We start from the raw sequence: 20702 nt of genomic DNA, 5'->3' as shown, positions 1-20702 counted from the left end.
AGCGAAGGGGAGTGCTGTGGGTGTGGCGTGTGTGAGGGGTGTGTGGAGTGTGTGGGGTGTGGGTGGCGTGTGGGTGACAGCCTGCTCCCCGTCCCAAATCTCATGCCACCTCCCCATGCCCCCTTCCCTTTCACTCATCCCTGTTGCAACCATTTCACGCTGCTTTTGTCCACACCTGAGGGCAAGGTCACAGCTGGGTTGGTGGTGGTGGTGGTTGTCCTCTCATGTCCTGGTCAGGGTTCTGATCCAGAGTTGCCCCCACCACGTCTAAGGTGACTGCTTTGAGCTGAGCGGGCAGGGGAGGGGAACCCTACCTCGCCTTGTGTGGTGAGGCTGATGGAGGAGAAGGACTCTTGCTGACTCACACACTCCTGTCTTGTCTGTCTCCGGGCTGGCACCGATGAGGAAAATCTTCCAAAACCCGTGCCCAGTGCCCTCCATCCTCTCCACTGTCTTTCTGTCCCCCAACCTTGTACGGTGGAATGAAAAGGCAACAGCGCCTAATGTGTGTGTGCACGTGTGGTGCACAGCTCGTGTGCCTGTACAGGCACGTGCTGTGTAATAAGTCTGTGTACTGATTTCCCTCATTAGATGAGGACCAACTGCTGTTTGACAGGTGGGTTTTGGTTCTAATTCTTTCTCTGCTTCCCTCTCCCCTCCTCTTCCCTTACAGGGACTTAGAATGGGTGGAGAGCATTACGATTTTGTTTATGTAGCTCGTGTTTTAGAGTTCATGGTCTGCTGTTTCTGAGAAAGAACACTTGAAGGCTTGGACTCGATCTGAGAGAAATTCATGAGCCATCTGGGAAAACCCTAAAAAAAGGAGCCCGCAGTGGCTGCAGTCTGACCTGTGCCCTGCTCTGCCCCAGATCTGAGCAGGGCAGGTGCAGTCACAGGACTGCTGGCCACCAAGGTTTTCTTGAGCAGCAGAAACCTGAACATAAGGTCTGTGGGGGGAGGGCTTAGCAAGGCCTTGGGAAGGGGCAGACAGTGTTGTGGAGGGAGGTGACTACAGCTTGTGCAAGAAGCTTTGGGGTATGCAGGCGGAGCCTGCGGTAGGAGAGGAAGCTGGCAAGGTGTGGGCTGCCTGAGGAAAGGGGCCAGTTTCCCTCTGCCTGGTCACCCACCCTGGCCCACTCACCATGAGGAAGCTCAGATGCCTGGTCTGAGATCTCTGCTGACCTGGGGGCTCTCTTAGCAGGAACCCTGGGCTTGGTGGCTGACTCAGGACAGAGGGAAAGACTGGGCAGTGGACAGCTGTGGGAAGAAGAAAAAAGCAGGTCCAGCTAGATTTGGGAACGTTTTGGCTAAAGATGACATAGATGAGATCCTCGTGGCATTCATGTGAATCTGTGGGTTGTGGGTGGTGGAGCCACAGCACATCATCTGGCCACGTTTGGGAGTTTTGATGTCACCTTGAGGACAGTTCCTCTCTAGACTGTGCCTGTATCAGGCAATTGGATGCTGATTATTAGGGTAGCAGTTTGGCTTGGGATAGCTAAGTATTCCAGGGATTATAATAGTTTGTATCTTTTTAAAAATAACTCTTGAATATACAACAAAGTGTATTGTATGTTAAGTTGTATAATAGCACAGCTTAAAGTAGGTCATAAAAAAACATGAAAATTCGGGTTGGGCACAGAGGCTCACCCCTGTAATCCCAGCACTTTGGGAGTTGAGGCTGGTGGATCACCTGAGGTCAGGAATTTGAGACCGGCTTGGCCAACACCGTGAAACCCCAGTTCTACTGAAAATACAGAAATTAGCCAGACATAGTGGCGCGCGCACCTGTAATCCCAGCTACTCGGGAGGCTGAGGCAGGAGGATGGCTTGAACCTTGGAGGCAGAGGTTGCAGTGAGCCGAGATTGTGCCATCGCACTCCAGCCTGGGTGACAGAGCAAGATTCTGTCTCAAAAAACAAAAAAAACAAAAACAAAAAAAACAACCATGAAAATGCAAACTAAGGGAAAGGAAACACAGATTTCTAGTAGTCTTCTCCTTTGGCACTTGGAAGCAACATTTTGCTCATTTCCAAAGAATATTTTCTGAAGCCATCAATTATCTGTTACATCTGTTACATTATCCCATGAAGCCATCAATTAATCTGTGCATCTGTTACATTTTCTCATATCAGGGCACCTGGTTCTTCTTGCTGGGGCCAGCGCGGCCCATCTCCTCTTCAGGAATAGCCTGAAGCCAGGTCTCTCCCGGGGTTCTCTTCTGAAGTTGCTTCTGAAGCTGCTTCAGTTCCTGAGGTACTCAGGGAAGGAATCTTTCCTCCCCTAGAACACGTCTCTCCTTTGAACTTCTGGACTAAAGCGTTGTCTTTGAGATTCTTCATGTACTTGGTGGTTCTGGGTGCCTCTCTCCTAGATCCCTCAGAGTTCTTGGGGTTCTTGTAGCCGTGAGAGGAAAAAGCTAGAAAACCAGGAATTTGCGGTGATGGGGAAGGTCTGTCACCCCCAACAGCCTTTCCTTCTGCTCCTGGGATCATGTCCCGTGGGCCTGACTAAGCCTGGCCTTCCCAGCTGACCTCATCTTACTTCTCAGGCTGAGGCTGGTGGGTGATGAAGCCATTATCATCAAGGGACCACTGTGGAAGCAGGTCCAACTCACCACCCAGTGGGCTTCTCTGTGGTGCATCCTGCCTGTCGGGGGAGTCAGGCTGCGAGAGAAAGGGAGAGGATGAGGTTCTGAGGATTCTGCCATGGTTTTTTTAGAAAAATCAAATCTGGATTTCAGGAACCTGCTTCCTGAAGGTAATGTAGGAGCTGGGCTGTTCCTCAAGGGAACCCCGGTGGAGTCTGCAGGCTGGCCTGCCATACAGAAAGCGCTCTCGTGTCTCCCGTGGTACTTGTATGTTATTTCTGAAGGCTGGTTCACTGGTTATAATGGATGGTATTCTCAGTCAGTCTCCTTCTGGAGAGGCCATCCTGGGAGCAGGTGGCTGAGACTCCGGCTTGGGAACGCGGTTGGATCTTTGTGGAAAGTCCCCAGGAGGCCCACCCGGAATCTCCCCCAGACTTCATCCAGAAGGGAGCCCTTTTGACCCTGACTCTGGAGTAGTCAGCAGGCTCTTGGGGATGGGCGAGGCTCTTGAGGTCCCACAGGACACATGTAAAATCCCACGAATGCAGACCTTAGTCCACCAGTTTGATAAATTGGCACACATCAGATTTTATGACCATTGAGCTGATGGATCAGGAGAGTAACAAGGTGAAGGTGGCTTTATCCATGAAAATCACAGCTGCAGCTGCTTCGTGCCAGTGATGAGTAGCTGCCAAGGAGTTTCAGCTGTTTGAGTGGCACATCTCTGGCATAGTTTGCCGGGGTGGCACATCCTCACAAAAACATCAGCCTGGAGGAGGACACGCAGGTCTCTCCGCAGCCCCCTGCCCCAGCCTTGAAGGGAAGTAGTCCGGGGCTTCCGGCAAGTTGCTCTCCAGTCAGCCCCATGAGGCTGCTGGCCTGGTTCCCATGGCCTCACTTGCTTTCTGGGGCTCCATGTCTCCTAGACAGGCTCCAGGAAAAGCATTTCCCTCTTCGTTGCTTCTTGGGATTCCCCGTGGGTGCTTGTTGGTTCTCGGAGAGATGGCGATCAGTCAGGAGTTGTGGGTGAGAAGCAGCCATGGCATCTCCAGGACAGGGTTGAGTTGGGGTCAGGGGGTGAGGGCCTAAGGATGTGACTCCCTGTCTCAGTTTCTTCAGGCCCAGGACTCAAAGTCCCCACCTCAGGGGACTCTTAGACCACCCTCTGGCCATTCCCACCTTCTCCTTATTGGTTCTCCCAACCCACTCTGACACCTTGCTCTGCAGGGCGTGCCTCCCTTGACCTCCTTGACTGTGTTTCTGACAAGGCCTTTAGGATGATCTCATTCTGCCCCTTACCCCGTGCCCCACACACCCCAGCACAGTCATCCACAAAGCACATGATTTGGTGGGTGGATTCAAGAAGTTCTTCAAGGAAAAAACATTTCCATCTTCCATCTTAGTCATTCCTTCCAATTCTAAGACGTTCATTCTCAGGAAACTCTTCCTTATGACCAGCCTCAGTTCATCTTGCTGCAGTTGAAACCTGTTTTGTCTTGTTCATCAACCAGTTGTGAGGTCCTGTCTTTCAACCTGTTAATCCAGGGATCATTTTTCATCTGCAGGGCACCCTTCTCCAGGGTCTCAGGATGCATGTCTGTCTTCTCACAGATATCAGCTTCTCCCACCCCCAGGCTGTCTTCCTTTCTACCCTCTGGTCCCCAAAAGGCTTTGAGTTCACTTCCCCCTTGGTGTAGGGTTGGAATGTATGCAAGAACACAGCTGGATTTTAAAACCACCTATTTGAAGTGGACTCAGGAATGCTGGGTCCCTGCTGGTGTTAGGGGTACAGTAGCCCCCACAGCTGCAGAAGGTGCTCTCCCACTAAGGTTTCTTGGTCCTTGCCTGGGATTGCCATTCAGTCCCCTTTCCTTCCCTTTGCTGCTGAGGCCATCTTGGGTCCCTGCTAGCCCAGCACGCAGCGCATGATGTGTGCTTAGCTGTCCGGAAGGGGCCTGTGCTGGGCTTGCTGGGCATTGAGCCCATACTTGGTTGATCTGGAAGTCTGGACTTGGGTGCAGTAGAATGTCCGTCAGTTTTCTTTAAAGTGCTTCAGGCTTTGGGCCAAGAGCCTTGGGAGATTCTGCAGGGATCCCGAGAGGTACCATGATTTCTCAGTCAGCACTTTATCCCAGGACTCCCGGATTTGAATTCCCACATCTCCAAGATCCTAGAAAATCCAGCCAGAGGTCCTAAGCCTTGCAATTCCAGTGCCTCCACTTGGAATTCCAGGATGGGCATGAATTTTCTCACCTCTCCACCTGACCTGAGCATTTTGATTATATCAGTCATTGGATTAGTTTCTTCCCAACCTGCAGGTTGGGCCTTAAACTCAGGCTGTTCTCCAGGGGCCCAGTTCAGCCACCAAGACCTCTGTCCAGGCTCACTTGACCCATGGGACCTGGCCATGGGCTGGCAAGGAGGATGGTAAGGAGAGAGGAGGAATGTGACCTCATAGCCTTCTTAACTCCCTTCCAACCACAGGGAGCTGCAGGGATGGGAGGGGCTTTGTCAGCACAGGTGTGTACCAGGTGTCCCTGCTGCTGGGGCTGGCTGGTTGTGACTCTCTCTGTCTTGTTGCCAGGCGGAGACAGCAGCCAATCGCATCTGCAAGGTGTTGGCCGTCAACCAGGAGAACGAGCAGCTTATGGAAGACTACGAGAAGTTGGCCAGTGATGTGGGTACCCCCTGGGTTCACCTGGCCTGACTCTAGCAAGAGTCAGTCCCCTAGAATGTGTACCTCCAAATCTTTCCTTGGAGCATAGTCCCAGGCTGGTATAGTCTCTGATCCCAATACTGCTAGTCCAGGGCAGCCTGAGCTCTGTTGTGGCTCTCCCAGAAAGTAGTGAGGTGGGGGCAGAGGCCAGTCCCTGAGTTATCGTGAGCCTAGGATATCCCTTTGCCTCTCAGGGTCTTCTTGTTTTTTTCACTTGTCAAGTGAGAGTTGAGCCAGGGGATATCAGAGCCTTTCCAGACTGGTGTACTCTTAGTCTGTGAGTTTTGCTTCAGTGAGAAAAGGAGCACATCTGGTTCTAAGAGGGTGAGGGTAGGGTTTTTGGTAAATTAGTGCCGGCTCAGGCTAGCATAGCAGCTACCAAACGTAGCAGCTGTCCCCTACTGTTCAGGGAACAGGATTGCACAGTGCTGGGTTTCCTGTTCTGTCATTGGCTACATTTGGGTTAAGCCTCCTCTTCTTGAAAGAATTAAGCCCTTTGAGCTGCTCAGCCCAGCCTCTTGGTGGATCTGCTGCCCAGCATAGTAAGAACCCAGGTTCTGGAGCCCAAGTGCCCGGGTTTAAATTTCTGCCATTCCAGCCAGGTCACCTTGGCAAGTTACAGGAGCTGGTAGGGCCTCAGTTGCCTCCTCTGTAACATGCAGATGATCACAGCCCTTAGCTTCGTAGTGTTTCTGTGATGATTCAGATGAGTCCATGTGTGTGATGTGCCTGGCCCCCTGCAGGTGTTCAGTGTATTCCTATTGTCATGTGCACCCCTCCACCTTCTCCACCGCCATCACCTTGGCCCAAGGAAAATAGTCCAGGCCGTGCCTGCTTGTGCTCCAGGCCAGCTCTCTGCCCAGAAGCGAGCCTCTTCCCTTTTAAGTCAGAGACCCACATTCTAGATTCCTAGGAAGTCAGATGGCAAGAACTTCTGGAAATAGCTGTTAACCCCCTCCATGGTATAGATGAGGAAACTGAGGCCCAGCCAGTTAGAACCTGGTACTAAAACCCAGGTTTCCTTCCTGCCTTTTAGTTGCACTAACTTCACAGCAGGTCTATGGGTCTTCCCTTAGCAAAGCAGGGAGGTTGAGTGATGTGACTGTGAGTCGATGTACCCTAGTAGCCAGGCTTCACGAAGCCTGTGGTTCTCAGAGGGAACAACACCCTGGAAGCTGGCTTCATGGCCTGGGAATGTCGGTAGTTGGGAAGGAGTGTGCTATTAGGAGAGACCCCGTCCCCATGTGGGAAGGGCTGTTGGGAGGAAAGGGAGGCTGGCCCTAGCACACTCCCTCCCCGCGTCCTCACCTCCTGCCCCCACCACCTTCCCGCCCTAGCTGTTGGAGTGGATCCGCCGCACAATCCCGTGGCTGGAGAACCGGGTGCCCGAGAACACCATGCATGCCATGCAGCAGAAGCTGGAGGATTTCCGGGACTACCGGCGCCTGCACAAGCCGCCCAAGGTGCAGGAGAAGTGCCAGCTGGAGATCAACTTCAACACGCTGCAGACCAAGCTGCGGCTCAGCAACCGGCCTGCCTTCATGCCCTCTGAGGGCAGGATGGTCTCGGTGAGCGCTGGGGGTGAGCCTGGGCCCCCAGACTGGACTGCCTCCACCTCTGAGCTGCTCCTAGTTGTGGTCAAATTCAGCTTTATGGGGGTGTGGATAGGCGTGTTTGCTTCTACCTACATACACTGCTCCAGAAGTCACTTCCCCCTTCCAGTTACCACCCAGGCTCAAGCCCAAACTCGGCCATGTGGGGCAGCCCCCTCTGCCCAGACCATTCTGGGTCAGGCTTGCCCTTCCAGACCCCTGAGCATCTGCTCCAGACCTCCCTCTCACAAAAAATCATCCCTGTGAACACAATGCTTTTGACACCCTGAACCAAACAGGGCATAATTGAATCACAGTAAAGTTGATTTCTACTTCCATGGAATCTTAAGTAGTTAAAAAATATTATTATTTAAGTAATAGTTGTGTGGGGTTTTTTGGGTAGTATATTTCAAAGATACAAATAAGCAAAATACAGAACATAGAAATTACTGAAAATCTTACTACCCAGTATCAACTTAAAAAAAAAGATTTTAATCTTTTTGGTTTTTTCATGTAAATATTTGAGGGAATCCTAAAGCATATGTATTTGAAATTAAACATTTTTCCCCGTTTTTGTACTCAAATGTCCACTGACAAATAACTAAGTCCTGTTTTATATAATAAGCTGCTTTAAGAAAACCCCCAATCTTACATTATATTCTGACCAGCTTTCGATGTCATAAAATACTCTTCTTTTAGGTTATTTTTGTTATTCATCCCCCTTGACCCCGTCCCCACAACTTAGGGAAAAATTTCATAAGCCAGAGAAACACACAGAAGAAAATGTAAGAAATTTGCCATGACGGAGCTTTTTGTCCTTAAGTGAAAAGTAATAGGAGTGTCATGGGCATGTGAGAGGTCTAGAAGGGGAGGGTGAAAGACAGCATTGTGGGGAGACAGCAGCCCAGGGGGTTGTGGAGGGAGAATACGCTGCAAGTGTGTATGCAGTTTGGAAAATTGCAGTCATTTCGGGGCTCCCAGGCTGAATCATCAGTAGCTTTTAGGTGGCCAGAGCCACTGCTAGCCTAAGGGTGCTCTATGAGAATTAGACAAAGTACCCTTTCTGGGGGACAGATGTAGCTTGGCCTGGGGACATGTGGTGGGGAGGGTGGCTTGCAGGGTGCAGCCCCAGTGACTGTCCAGCTGGGCACCGTTGCACAAACTGGAGGCATGGCCCTGTCTGAAGGGGCGTGTGGGTTTGCACTCAGCATCTGTCCTCCCAGAATTTTGGCCAGCTCACCCAGGCCGGGGTCCCTGTAGGCTCCAGGTTACTGCCCAGAGGCCTGAGTCCATGAATGGATCCAGGACCGTGGGGAGGCCGGGCAGCTGCAGTGCCTGCTTGCCTCATTGCGCATTGTTGGTCTGTTTACCTGGGGGGCCCTTTGCCTTAGCACATGTGTGACCTCTGTGATCGGTTAGAGTCCTGTGGGAAACCAGTCCTAGTCAGGGAGACTCTGGGGCCCTTTCCCCACAGGTCTCTATTCTCAAAGTCCCATAGCTGGGTGACCAATGTAGATGCAGGTCCCACACCTTGCCCAGGAGGCCTGGCTCCTGGGAGCCCAGAAAATACCAGTGGGAGATGGGAGGTACGGTGGGGCAGCCTGGCTAAGGTGGATATGGGGCAGAGATAGGGAAGAGGCTCTTCCTGGAAGGCATGGGGCACCAGGGGTCTAGGGGGCCAGGGGACCTGAAGCCTAGGCCCGAGCCAGACCCTGACCCTGTACCTCCCATCCCCACAGGACATCAACAATGCCTGGGGCTGCCTGGAGCAGGTGGAGAAGGGCTATGAGGAGTGGTTGCTGAACGAGATCCGGAGGCTGGAGCGACTGGACCACCTGGCAGAGAAGTTCCGGCAGAAGGCCTCCATCCACGAGGCCTGGACTGACGGTGAGGCCAGCCCAGCCTCCTGCCTCCCCCCAGGGCTTCACTTTCCTACTCTTCAGCCCAGCCAGCAGCCACTATGCTATTCTTTGCTTTTCATTTGTTTCATTTGGTCTCTTACTGGTTTCATGGCTTTAGGCAAGTTCATTAGCCTTCTGGTCGCCTCAGCTTCCTCGTCTGTAAAGTGGGGATAATAATAGTACCAACCTCACAGGCTTGTAAGAATTGAATCAGTTAATACATAATGAGGTTCTGAGGAGAGTTCCTGCATAGTGCAGTGCTGTGTGAGTGTTCACTTTGCAGTCAAATCCTCTACCCCCTGAGTGTTCACTTTGTGTTTCTGTTTTTTGGAGGGTTTTTTGGAGATGGAATTGTGCTCTTGCTACCCAGGATCGAGTGCAATGACGGAATCGGCTCACTGCAACCTCTGCTTCCCTGGTTCAAGCAATTCTCCTGCCCCAGCCTCCCTAGTAGCTGGGACTACAGGTGCCTGCCACCATTCCCAGCTAATTTTTGTATTTTCAGTTTCACCATGTTGGTCAGGCTGCTTTTGAACTCCTGATCTCAGGTGATCCACCTGCTTCTGCCTCCTGAAGTGTTGGGATTACAGGCGTGAGCCACTGTGCCCAGCCGTATAATGTCATCTTAAGGAATTATGTCTGCAAAACCCTATTTCCAAATAAGGTTCCATCTTGAGGTTCTGGGTTGACATGAGTTTTATGGGGGACCCCATTCAACCTAATTCAGCCTCCTCATAGGGTTGTTGTGAGGCTTAAATATTATAGTACATTGCATGCTTATGATTTTCATCTGTTCAGTTCTTTTTCCTTTATTTCCTGGCCTCCAATTACAGTGAACCAGCCTTTGCCTTAGCACATGTGTGTCCCTGTTACTCCAACCTTGAGGCTCTTGGGGACATGTCTGGTGTCTGCTTATTGGCAGCTAAGGTGAACTCTGAAGAGAGAGGATCATACCTAGGATAGTATTTTCCCCAGAACCTGGACCAGGGCTGGAGGTGAGGAACAGGCTGCCCATCTGCTGGGGCCCCTCAGACCATTTCAGCTGGAGTCTGGGACAGACCTATTGGCCAGCGGAGCTCAATGTCCTAACACTCCCCCATTCAACCCTGTTTTGTACTCCTCAGACCTTAGGTTGGAGATGAGAAGGAAGAACCATACCCCAAAGCCATTTGGGAGTGGCTTGGCTTGGCTTGGTGTAGGGCAGCGGTCCCCAGCCTTGTTGGCACCAGGGACCAGTTTCGTGGAAGACAGTTTTTCCACAGAGTAGGGAGGAGGCAGATGCTTTCAGGATGACTGTTCTACTTCGGATGATCAGGCATTAGATTCTCATAAGGAGCACACAACCTAGATCCCTCACATGTGCAGTTCATAATAGGGTTTGAGCTCCTGTGAGAATCTAATGCCACCCCTGACTCAACAGGAGGCGGAGCTCAGGTGGTAATGCTCACTCACCTGCTGGCTCACCTCCTGCTGTTTGGCCCAGTTCCTAACAGGCCACAGACCGGTACCACTCTATGGCCCGGGGAGTGGGGACCCCTGGTGTAGAGGATGGGAGTGTGCTTGACTGGCTAAGGGGGGTTGGGTCTAGTTCCTCTTTGTAAGTACAAATGCTGGGCTTTGCACACAATGGTAAGAGGTTGCTGCCCCCACATCCACTGTGCGTGTATGGAGTTATTTATCCAGGCGTGGATGGGGCAGAGTGGAGGAGGCATAGTGGGGATTGCACTGATTCATCACGTGGCTTCTATCGGGTCCAGCTCACAGCCAACGTACAGAGCAAAGATTGACCTCGTCGCCTTGCCAGCCATCAGCAGGGGCATGAGAAGTGCTGGCATGCTGGCACAGCCTCTGGGGAAAGCAGTTTGGCCACATATTCAGGTCTACCAATTTTACTACACTCTAACCTGGGAATTCCATTTCTTGAGACTGTCTAAAGAATCCATCCTGGGCGGGAGGAGTGGCAGCGGCCAGGCAGCCCAGTTTCGTAAAGGCTGTCAGCGCGCCGCAGCCCACAGACACCCAGCACGTGCCCTCCCTGCCGCCAGGATGCCCAAGAGGAAGGTCAGCTCCGCTGAAGGAGCCACCAAGGAAGAGCCCAAGAGGAGATCGGCGCGGTTGTCAGCTAAACCTCCTGCAAAAGTGGAAGCAAAGCCGAAAAAGGCAGCAGCGAAGGATAAATCTTCAGACAAAAAAGTGCAAACAAAAGGGAAAAAGGGAGCAAAGGGAAAACAGGCCGAAGTGGCTAACCAAGAAACTAAAGAAGATTTACCTGCAGAAACCGGGGAAACGAAAACTGAGGAGAGTTCAGCCTCTGATGAGGCAGGAGAGAAAGGAGCCAAGTCCGATTAATACCATATACCATGTCTTATCAGTAGTCCCTGTCTCCCTTCTTGTACAATCCAGAGGAATATTTTTATCAACTATTTTGTAAATGCAAGCTTTTTAGTAGCTCTAGAAACATTTTTAAGAAGGAGGGAATCCCACCTCATCCCATTTTTTAAGTGTAAATGCTTTTTTTTAAGAGGTGAAATCATTTGCTGGTTGGTTATTTTTTGGTACAACCAGAAAATAGTGTGGGATATTGAATTATGGGAGGCTTTGACTGTCTCGGGTGTCAGCTTAACATTCCATAGGTGGGGGGTTAGTTTTTATATCCTATAATACAAAGCATATTAAATGGCAATATGGAGTCAGTGCTGCATTTAATGTCTTGAACATTTTCAATTACTTCTGTTCCCATGTTGTTTTTTAGTAGAATTGTTTCCTGAAGAAAACCACTGTTTGATCATGGCTCTCCCTGTCAGAATTGTGTGCACTCTGTAACATCTTTGGTTGTGGTAGTCCTGTTTTCCTAATAACTTTGTTACTGTGCTGTGAAAGATTACAAATTTGAATATGTAGTGTACGTGCTATTCAGTTGTGAACTGGTGGGCCGTATGTAACAGCTGACCAACATGTGAAGATACTGGTACTTGATAGCCTCTTAAGGAAAATTTGCTTCCAAATTTTAAGCTGGAAAGTCACTGGAATGACTTTAAAAAAGAATTACAATACATGGCTTTTTAGAATTTCGTTACGTATGTTAAGAATTGTGTACACATTGAAACGTCTGTACTGATCCTCAGCCAATAAAATCTCAATTATGAAAATACAAAAAAAAAAGAATCCATCCTGAACGTGGAGACATCCACACTAGGGCAAGCTGAGGGGCCAGCACCCCACAGTAGGCCAGTGAAGGGTTAGGGCAGTGGACATGTAGCCTTTCAGCAGACGTCTACATGAGAAGACTATGGAGCCAGGGTAGAAATTCCAATAATGTGCTGCTGATTTTCTTTTTTTTTTTTGAGACGGAGTCTTACTCTGTCACCAGGCTGGAGTGCAGTGGCTCACTGCAACCTCCAACTCCCTGGTTCAAGCGATTCTCCTGCCTCAGCCTCCCGAGTAGCTGGGATTACAGGCGTGTGCCACCACGCCCAGCTAATTTTTGTATTTTTAGTAGACACAGGGTTTCACCATGTTGGCCAGGATGGTCTCCATCTCCTGACCTCGTGATCTGCCCGCCTCGGCCTCCCAAAGTGCTGGGATTACAGGTGGGAGCCACCGTGCCTGGCCAATGTGCTGCTAAGTATTTTAAAAGCAGAACACATAATTTAAATATGCCCAAAGAATATCCACATAAGGAAAGACTGAATAGGAGTGGATAAGTAGGCTTACCTGTAATTTTTTTTCTAAACATGATATATTACCATTCTGTTTTAAAGAAGAAAGAGTAGGGGGAAGGAAAGAAATGCTGCCTGGGGACACAGCCTTGGCTCCCAGCCCAGCCTTATTTATTGAGACGGGCTGAGCATCCCAGCAGCAGAGGGTTGGGTATGTGAGTGAGGGAGGCCGGGCCAGTCCCTGTCCTGTGCCTGTCAACTTCACAAGGCAGCTGGTGAGCATCGTCTAGCAATGGCCCTGGGAGGTCGTTTCTTGTTCCTGCTTTCCTCCTGTGGAAACAAATTTAAGAAACGCAAGACCTGCTCGTGCCCTGTATAGAGAGGGCAGTGTGTCTGAGGGTCAGAGAAGGCGCTAGCCACTATCGGGTTCTGTGCAGAGTGCACTGGACACGCTGACCCAGGGAAGGGGCCCCTGCAGGGCTGCTGGCAGCCAGTGACGATAACAGGGGACATTCTAAAGGCAGGGTACCCCTGAGGTGCTTGGGTTGTTTTTTTCCTGGTTATACCAGAGGGTGTGGATGGCTGTGTTTCCCGCTGTGTGTATAGGTCATGCCCTATGCGTTCCCACAGACTCCTGCATAGCCTTCCTACGTAGACACTTTCATGGCCTTGGAAGTGCTCTGAGGAGAGAGTGCTTTTCCCCGTTGTGCCCGTGGGTGGATGTTCTAGTTGCGCATCTGCTTTTGCACCCTGCAGATCCCTGCACGGGGGGCACCTCCTTGAGAAGCACCCCCAGAAGTGGAGCTCCTGGGGCCCTGAGGGGTGGGCGGTTGGGACCAAGGAGATGCTTCTCACTCCTGCTCAGCCATGTGGCCCTCTCTCAACCCAGGCAAAGAGGCCATGCTGCGACAGAAGGACTATGAGACAGCCACCCTCTCGGAGATCAAGGCCCTGCTCAAGAAGCATGAGGCCTTCGAGAGTGACCTGGCTGCCCACCAGGACCGCGTGGAGCAGATTGCCGCCATCGCACAGGAGCTCAAGTAGGTAGCCCCAGACACCCCTACGCTGTGGTGAGGGGCTGAGGCTGGGCTTTCTCAGCTGCTGGGGGAGGTGGGGGTGTGGCCATGGAAGATGGGGAGGGTGAGTACAGGTGGGTGCCCAGGTGGGGAGGGAGTCAACGCAGGAGACAAATATCTCTCCTGGTGCAGAAGGAGCCTGGGACCACTGCCTTCCTGTTAAAGGCCACCAGTTCTCGCCTGTAGCTAGTACAGGAGCAGAGGGTGACCAAGACTTGGTTCTGAGCTTTCTTGTTGGGCCTCGAGGGCTCCCTGCCATTGGCCATTGGGGTGAAGGCTGGTGTCACCTCCAGCCATGACTGGGGAAGGGGTCTTCTTTGGTCTCCTCTCTGCCAGTCTCCTGAAAGAGGGGAGGGGTGGAAGAAGTACCTGGAAGGTCTCTTGAAGGGAGCGCCCCTGGCTCTTCCCAGCACCACCAGCCACCCCACTGACAGCCTCAGGGAGAGGGAGATGGGCCGTGAAATTAACCTGGGTCCCCCGACTTCCTTGTCTCTTCCCTCCCCAGTGAGCTGGACTATTATGACTCACCCAGTGTCAACGCCCGTTGCCAAAAGATCTGTGACCAGTGGGACAATCTGGGGGCCCTAACTCAGAAGCGAAGGGAAGCTCTGGAGGTGAGGGGTCCCAGAGGGAGATCTAGGCCCATATCCGGCAGCCCTGTGGTGCCCCTTCCTGCTTCTTGACTCTCTTTGCTTTGGGCTAAAAGACTCTATGGGTTCCCCAGACCTCCCCCAACCCTGGCCTAAATGTGGAGGATTCACTTTGGCATAGGATTTGGACTTTGCCCTCATGGCAGTGCCTCCTCTCTTGCCCTCACGTGTCTCATCCTCCCAGTTTAGTGTGCTTTACAGCCCAACCCCAGCCATTTGAGAACCCTCCTATTCTACACACCAGACTCTGGGAGCCAGGCCAGGTGACTGTGATGTGAGATGGTTCATATACCTGGCAGGAAGAGCTTGTTCTTTCTGCCTGATTGAGTCAGTGCTTCTAGACCTGGGGCTCACCAGGAGGATCTCGATAGGAGTGGGGGATGATTCTGGACATCACTGTACTAACCCTTACCCTATTTGGCACTCCCAGCGGACCGAGAAACTGCTGGAGACCATTGACCAGCTGTACTTGGAGTATGCCAAGCGGGCTGCACCCTTCAACAACTGGATGGAGGGGGCCATGGAGGACCTGCAGGACACCTTCATTGTGCACACCATTGAGGAGATCCAGGTGAGCCCCACCCCACTCCCCAGAGGCTGGCTCCCCTGGGGCCCCTGGCCCATGCTCTGTGGGTCACTTTTGCAGGACTGCCCCTGAGGAAGAGCATCCCAAGGATTTTATAGACCCAGAACCTTTGCATTTGACTTATTTTGACATGATAATATATGTGCATGGTCTAAAATTTAAAAAAAATTAACAACGGTTTATGATAGGGTCTCCCTCTGACTCCTTATCCCCCAGCCCCTAGTTCTCTCCGCAAAGGTAAGAATTTGACTACAGTCTCTGCACACAAGCAAATATGTTTGTTTCCATGCTTTGTACCCTTTTTGTATAAAACAAAAAGTACCTTTTATTATATACCATATTCTGAACCTTGATTTTTATTTATTTATTTTTTTAGAGACAAGGTCTCACTCTGTCACCCAGGCTGGAGTGCAGTGGTGGGATCATAGCTCACTGCAGCTTCCAACTCCTGGGCTTAAGCGATCCTCCTGCTGCAGCCTCCCTAGTAGCTGGGACTACAGGCTCACATCACCATGCCTGGCTAATTTTTTCATTTTTATTTTTGTGGAAGTGAGGTTTTTTTCTTTGTTGCCCAGGCTGGTCTTGAACTCCTGGCTTCAAGAGATCCTCCTATTTCAGCCTTCCAAAGTGCTGGGATTACAGGCATGAGTCACTGTGCTCAGCTGTGAACCTTGATTTTTAATGTAACGTTTATTTGGAGCTCATTTCACATCAATTAGCAGCTTCCTCAATCTTTCATGCAGCTGCAGAGTACTGGATTTAAAAGGTTTTTCCAGGAGCTAAGGAAGCTCATGTTGTGGGAGGTCATCTGGGGAGTGAGCCTCTGGGGCAGCCCTTCTCCCTGACCTGGGAGGTGGTGAACACACCAGAGAGGTTGCTGCTAATTTGACCAGCCCTAAGGATGAAGCTGTTGCTTTTGATGACTGTGGCTTCACCTTCCTGTAGCCATACCTGCCATCCCGGTTCTCAGCCACCAGAATCTTTGAATTGATGTCTCCTGGTCTCCCAGCTGGTGTGGAACTCAACCTCCATGGCCCTTCCACTCACTTCTAGCGCTCCCATTGTTCCTCTTGCCCACATATTCCCATCTCTGTCCAGGGACTGACCACAGCCCATGAGCAGTTCAAGGCCACCCTCCCTGATGCCGACAAGGAGCGCCTGGCCATACTGGGCATCCACAACGAGGTGTCCAAGATTGTCCAGACCTACCACGTCAATATGGCGGGCACCAACCCCTACACAACCATCACGCCTCAGGAGATCAATGGCAAATGGGACCACGTGAGTTGAAGGGCATGGGCCGAGCCATCGTAAGTTTCATAAAGGCAGGGATTTTTGTCCATTTTAATTGATTTTTGTCAATTTCATTAAAAATTGTCATATAGTAAACACTCATTGTTTGTCCAAATGTCAAATGACTAGATTTCCAGAACAGGTTGACACCTTTACTCCTGTTCTGTTACTGACCGGCCCTTCCCCTTCTGGGTCCTCCATTTCCTCATCTCGCACATGGGCAGATGGCTGACCCGTCCTGAAAGTCGCCTTGTTGTTCCTGCTCCAGGTGCGGCAGCTGGTGCCACGGAGGGACCAAGCTCTGACGGAGGAGCATGCCCGACAGCAGCACAATGAGAGGCTACGCAAGCAGTTTGGGGCCCAGGCCAATGTCATCGGGCCCTGGATCCAGACCAAGATGGAGGTGGGTCCCATGCTGGGAAGCAGTGCTGGGGCTCCCACCCCTCCCCACACTATTTCGGCCAGCCAGGCTGCCTGTCTCCCTGGGTGGGACCCATAGAGGACTGAGGCCCGGAGCCCACCATGGGTCTGTTGTCCTGTAGAAGGCTATGGGGGCCTATGTGAGGAAGCCCTGCTGGCAGTATCTGATTTGGGAGCAAAGACATATGAGGACACCACTAAGAAGCTGCCTGTGGGCTCACGCCTGTAATCCCAGCACTTTGGGAGGCTGAGGCAAGTGGATCACCTGAGGTCAGGAGTTCGAGACTAGCCTGGCCAACATGGTGAAACCCCGCCATCTCTACTAAAAATACAAAAATCAGCCGGGTGTGATAATGTGTGCCTGTAATCCCAGCTACTTGGGAGCCTGAGGCAGGAGAATCACTTGAACCCGGGGGACGGAGGTTGCAGTGAGCTGAGATTACGCCATTGCACTGCAGCTTGGGCAACAGAGCAAGGCTCTGTCTCAAAAAAAAAAAAAAAAGCTGCCTATGAAAGTCCCATAGGAGGGTCAGTTCCTGAGCGCCTGATCCAGCTTAATCCCTTTGATGTCTCTTGTTGACCAGGCCTCCCCTTCCTCTCCTCCTCCTCCTTCTCCTGAGCAATGAGCCTGGTCAAAGAAGATGATTGATCTTTCCAGAAAGAGAACTGAACCCCAGTGGAGCACAGAATTGTTTGCTGAATTGTGTGGGGTGGATAGTGGGGTGCTTTAGCAGATCAGGAAAGGGGCCCTGCTTGGCTAGAGCATGACCTCTGAGTTCCTTAAGATCAGAGACCATGTTGAGTTCACATTGGTATGTGTCGCTCCCCCGCACCCCTGCCAGCACATTGTCCTTAGTAGACAGGCAGGAAATATCTACTGGATTGAATTGAGTGGACAGAAAGTGCTTTCACAAACAAGGGTTGTTTACATGGATGAATAACAGACAGAAATGGGCATTAGGCCTGGCCTGCAGGGATGGATGCGATTCAGGTGGGCCAGGGCAGGCATCCCAGGAGGCGGAACAGCAGGAGCAAGAGCATGGGTACTGAGGAGGTGAGTGAGGTCTGCCGAGGCTACGAGGATCCTGGTTCAGTGGGTCCCTGAGATGGACAAGACTTGGGAAAGGGGCATTTGAATGGCAAGCAGAGGAGTGAATATTTAGGTTAGAACTGACCCTGCATCCCCTTCCTGAGGCTGACAGGTACTTGAGAGTTGGTAGGTATTTCATCCAATGATAACAGTGCTTGTTATATATCTCTGTAGTGCTGTTTCCATACCTAGGAGCACCCATGCTAAAAGTGTCTTACTAATTACCAGTGATGGCCTCCTTAGGGCTGGGATGGGAACTGAGAATCATTTGAGGGCTTAACAGGTGATTTTGGAGGCCCCAGTCCCCACCCTATGGGAGCAGAGTGAGGTGGTCTGACAAGGTGCTTCCTTCCCGGTGAGCAGGAGATCGGGAGGATCTCCATTGAGATGCACGGGACCCTGGAGGACCAGCTCAGCCACCTGCGGCAGTATGAGAAGAGTATCGTCAACTACAAGCCAAAGATTGATCAGCTGGAGGGCGACCACCAGCTCATCCAGGAGGCACTCATCTTTGACAACAAGCACACCAACTACACCATGGAGGTGGGTGGGGTTGGCCTTGTTCCTCTTGGGGAGCCCGTGTCCCCTTCCGCTCTTCCTCCTGGGTGGGGAAGTCTCCAAGGGAACAGGTCATAGTTGGAGGATAAATTCACTTCACCCCTGAAGCCTCACACTTCAATTTTTAGTACCTTCTGCTTTCCCAAGGAATGTGTTGAGAATGCACATTTCTAGGCCCTGTCTCTAGAATTTGCTTCACTAGTTCTGGGGTGGAGTTCAGAATAAGCACTTCTGGTGGTTCTGGGTGCTGGTGGGTTCCAAACACTGGCTCAGGCACCTGCTTTGAAAATGGCTACTTGTTTTAACTGTGAAAGAGTATGTATGTGTTTGTGTGTGGCTGTGGGGTTGGAGGTTTGGGGAATCACGCATTTTTTTGTCTCAATCTTTCCTAACCCCAAATCTGCCCTCCTTCCTGACCTGACCCCCATTGGCAAGTCCTGGTTTCTTTGCTCTCCCAGGCAGAGGCTGCCACCCTGCCCCTTGGTCATCTAGGGTCCCTGTCTTAGTAGGTTGTCCTTGTCCTGGTTCCCCTTCCTCTGGTGACACTCAGCCACACAGAAGGCCAAGTTTGATGGCTTTGGCCATGGTTGGGGAGTAGGGTGGGCAGGGGCCCCCAGGAGCCCAGGCCTGGGACCCCTTTGCTGACAGGCTCCTTGCCGTCCTGCAGCACATCCGTGTGGGCTGGGAGCAGCTGCTCACCACCATCGCCAGGACCATCAATGAGGTGGAGAACCAGATCCTGACCCGGGATGCCAAGGGCATTAGCCAGGAGCAGATGAATGAGTTCCGGGCCTCCTTCAACCACTTTGACCGGGTGAGAGCCCCATCCTGTGCTTTCTTAGTGCAGCCCCCAACCCCTGCCCCAGGGCCCTGGAGGGCACTTCCCCGGGACGTGGGCTGCCATGCAAGTGAGGAGGGAGAGAAAGGGGAAACTGCCGTCAGCCTGCCCTGACTCAATGCACCCCGCAAAACCAGCCTTGGAAAACCTGTGTTGGTGCCCCATAAGCTTCCCTGCTTTCCGGGAGAGAGTGTTCAGACTGTGGGTGGAAAGAGGACCTTTGACCCCTGACCCTTGCTCTCCTACCATGAGGAGTCACCCTCAGTGAAGGCTTGCTGCTCCCTGGCTGTGGAGACAGAGGAGCAGAAGAGAGACTCCTCCTGCCCTCGATGGCCCCCACCCCTACCCCGACTTCCAGCGGCCTCTGGGACTCTGCCGGGGATGTCAGAGGCCTTGGTCCTGGGTTCCCATCCCAGCTCTGGGTCAGGCCGGGTTTAGTGGGCTGCCCCTTCCCAGTGCCCTGGGGCTTGCGGGCGGTCCCAAGGCGTGGGAGCATGGGCTTGGGTGCTGCCCACCACCCCACCTGCTTCATGGCTCTCTAGGCACCTCGGGGGGAAGCCCCTGGGGAAGCGGGGGGGGGGGCTGGGTCACTTCTGGGGGAGCTTCTCACCCTTGTGGCTCATCACACCCCACTGTAGTCCTGCTCCCTGGAGCAGGGCTGCGTGTGCTGGGGGGAGGGCACCCCCTGGAGCCTCATTGGTGTGTCTAACCGTGTGCACTTTTATTTCCCCTCCTCCCCCGCCCCCCCACCCTCCCTCCGCATGCCTGTCCCTGTGTCTCCCCACACACGCCACCCTCCCCCGGGGCATGCCCCCCTCACGGCTCCACCTCCCTGACACCGCATGGCTCGCTGCCTGGCGCACCGCGGCCCCAGGATCACTCCGGCACACTGGGTCCCGAGGAGTTCAAAGCCTGCCTCATCAGCTTGGGTTATGATATTGGCAACGACCCCCAGGTACTCGCCTCCTGCATGGAGCACGCTCAGGGGTGGCATCTGGGGCGAGAAATAATGCGTTTTTCCTTTTTCTCTTCTCTCTGTCTGGATCTCCTGTCCCCCTCCTGTGGGCCATGGGGCTCGTCCTCTCCTGCTGTCTCTGTCTGCCCCATCACTGGTCCACCCTCTGCCCTCTGCTGTCTTTTGTGGCAACCTGCTGGGTGCCCGCTGTCTTCCGTCCTCGCCGCTCTTCATCCCATGGGTGGATTTTTGCATCTCCCTGCTCTGTCTTCCTCCTGTCTTTGGACATTTCCACCGATGTGTGTTCGCATCTTCTCCTATGTTCCTTTACCCATCCTGACCCCCAAAACCATAAATCTCATCCCCATTCTGGCCATCTGTTCCTGTCCTGGCCCTGGGCCGGCCCTTCCTCTTCCTGCCTTCCCGACCCGCCTTGTGTCTTGGTACCACTGCCCCCCACAGAAGAAGACAGGCATGATGGACACGGATGATTTCCGCGCCTGCCTGATCTCCATGGGTTACAACATGGTAACGTAAACCCCACCCTCTGTCTGCCCTGGTGAGAAGGCAGCCAGTTGGCAGGAGCAGCCAAGTCCCAGGAGTGGCAGGCTGGAGGCCCTCAGGCTAAGGGCTGCCCTCCCTGGAGGAGCCCCAAGGCCCATGTCCTTGGGGAAGATGGCTCCCTGAAAGCCGGCCCGGCCACGGGCCTGTGTGTATCCGGGAGGCCTGGCCTCCTCGCCTCAATCTCTGTGCCACTTCATCTTCTGGTACTTCTCAC

The 20702-nt window shown here is 52.5% G+C and overlaps 2 protein-coding genes across 6 annotated transcripts in view; both read left to right on the top strand.

Moving 5' to 3' along the window:
* The window catches only part of ACTN1 (actinin alpha 1), a 105349-nt gene that overhangs the window by 80758 nt on the left and 3889 nt on the right, over positions 1-20702 (top strand). For 2 of the 5 annotated variants that reach the window (XM_024231894.3, XM_063715595.1), the window contains exons 9-19: positions 5175-5267; positions 6644-6874; positions 8638-8785; positions 13348-13498; positions 14040-14148; positions 14615-14755; positions 15869-16051; positions 16332-16466; positions 17937-18116; positions 18799-18945; positions 19844-19924. In XM_024231894.3, the coding sequence (XP_024087662.3) occupies positions 5175-5267; positions 6644-6874; positions 8638-8785; positions 13348-13498; positions 14040-14148; positions 14615-14755; positions 15869-16051; positions 16332-16466; positions 17937-18116; positions 18799-18945; positions 19844-19924 (1599 nt within the window). Of the gene's footprint in view, positions 1-5174; positions 5268-6643; positions 6875-8637; positions 8786-13347; positions 13499-14039; positions 14149-14614; positions 14756-15868; positions 16052-16331; positions 16467-17936; positions 18117-18798; positions 18946-19843; positions 20453-20702 lie in introns of all 5 variants that reach the window. The other 3 variants (XM_024231895.3, XM_054530230.2, XM_063715594.1) reach the window with 2 other exon arrangements.
* LOC112128780 (non-histone chromosomal protein HMG-14-like) lies at positions 10824-11248 on the top strand. Its single transcript, XM_063715596.1, has one exon. It carries the CDS (start codon positions 10846-10848, stop codon positions 11146-11148), a length of 303 nt encoding a protein of 100 aa, XP_063571666.1. The 5' UTR covers positions 10824-10845; the 3' UTR covers positions 11149-11248.

Source organism: Pongo abelii, chromosome 15, assembly GCF_028885655.2.
Source record: "Pongo abelii isolate AG06213 chromosome 15, NHGRI_mPonAbe1-v2.0_pri, whole genome shotgun sequence".
Taxonomy (NCBI): Eukaryota; Metazoa; Chordata; class Mammalia; order Primates; family Hominidae; genus Pongo; species Pongo abelii.
Note: the sequence above shows the minus strand (reverse complement) of the source record. Positions and strands in the feature narration are given on the sequence as shown.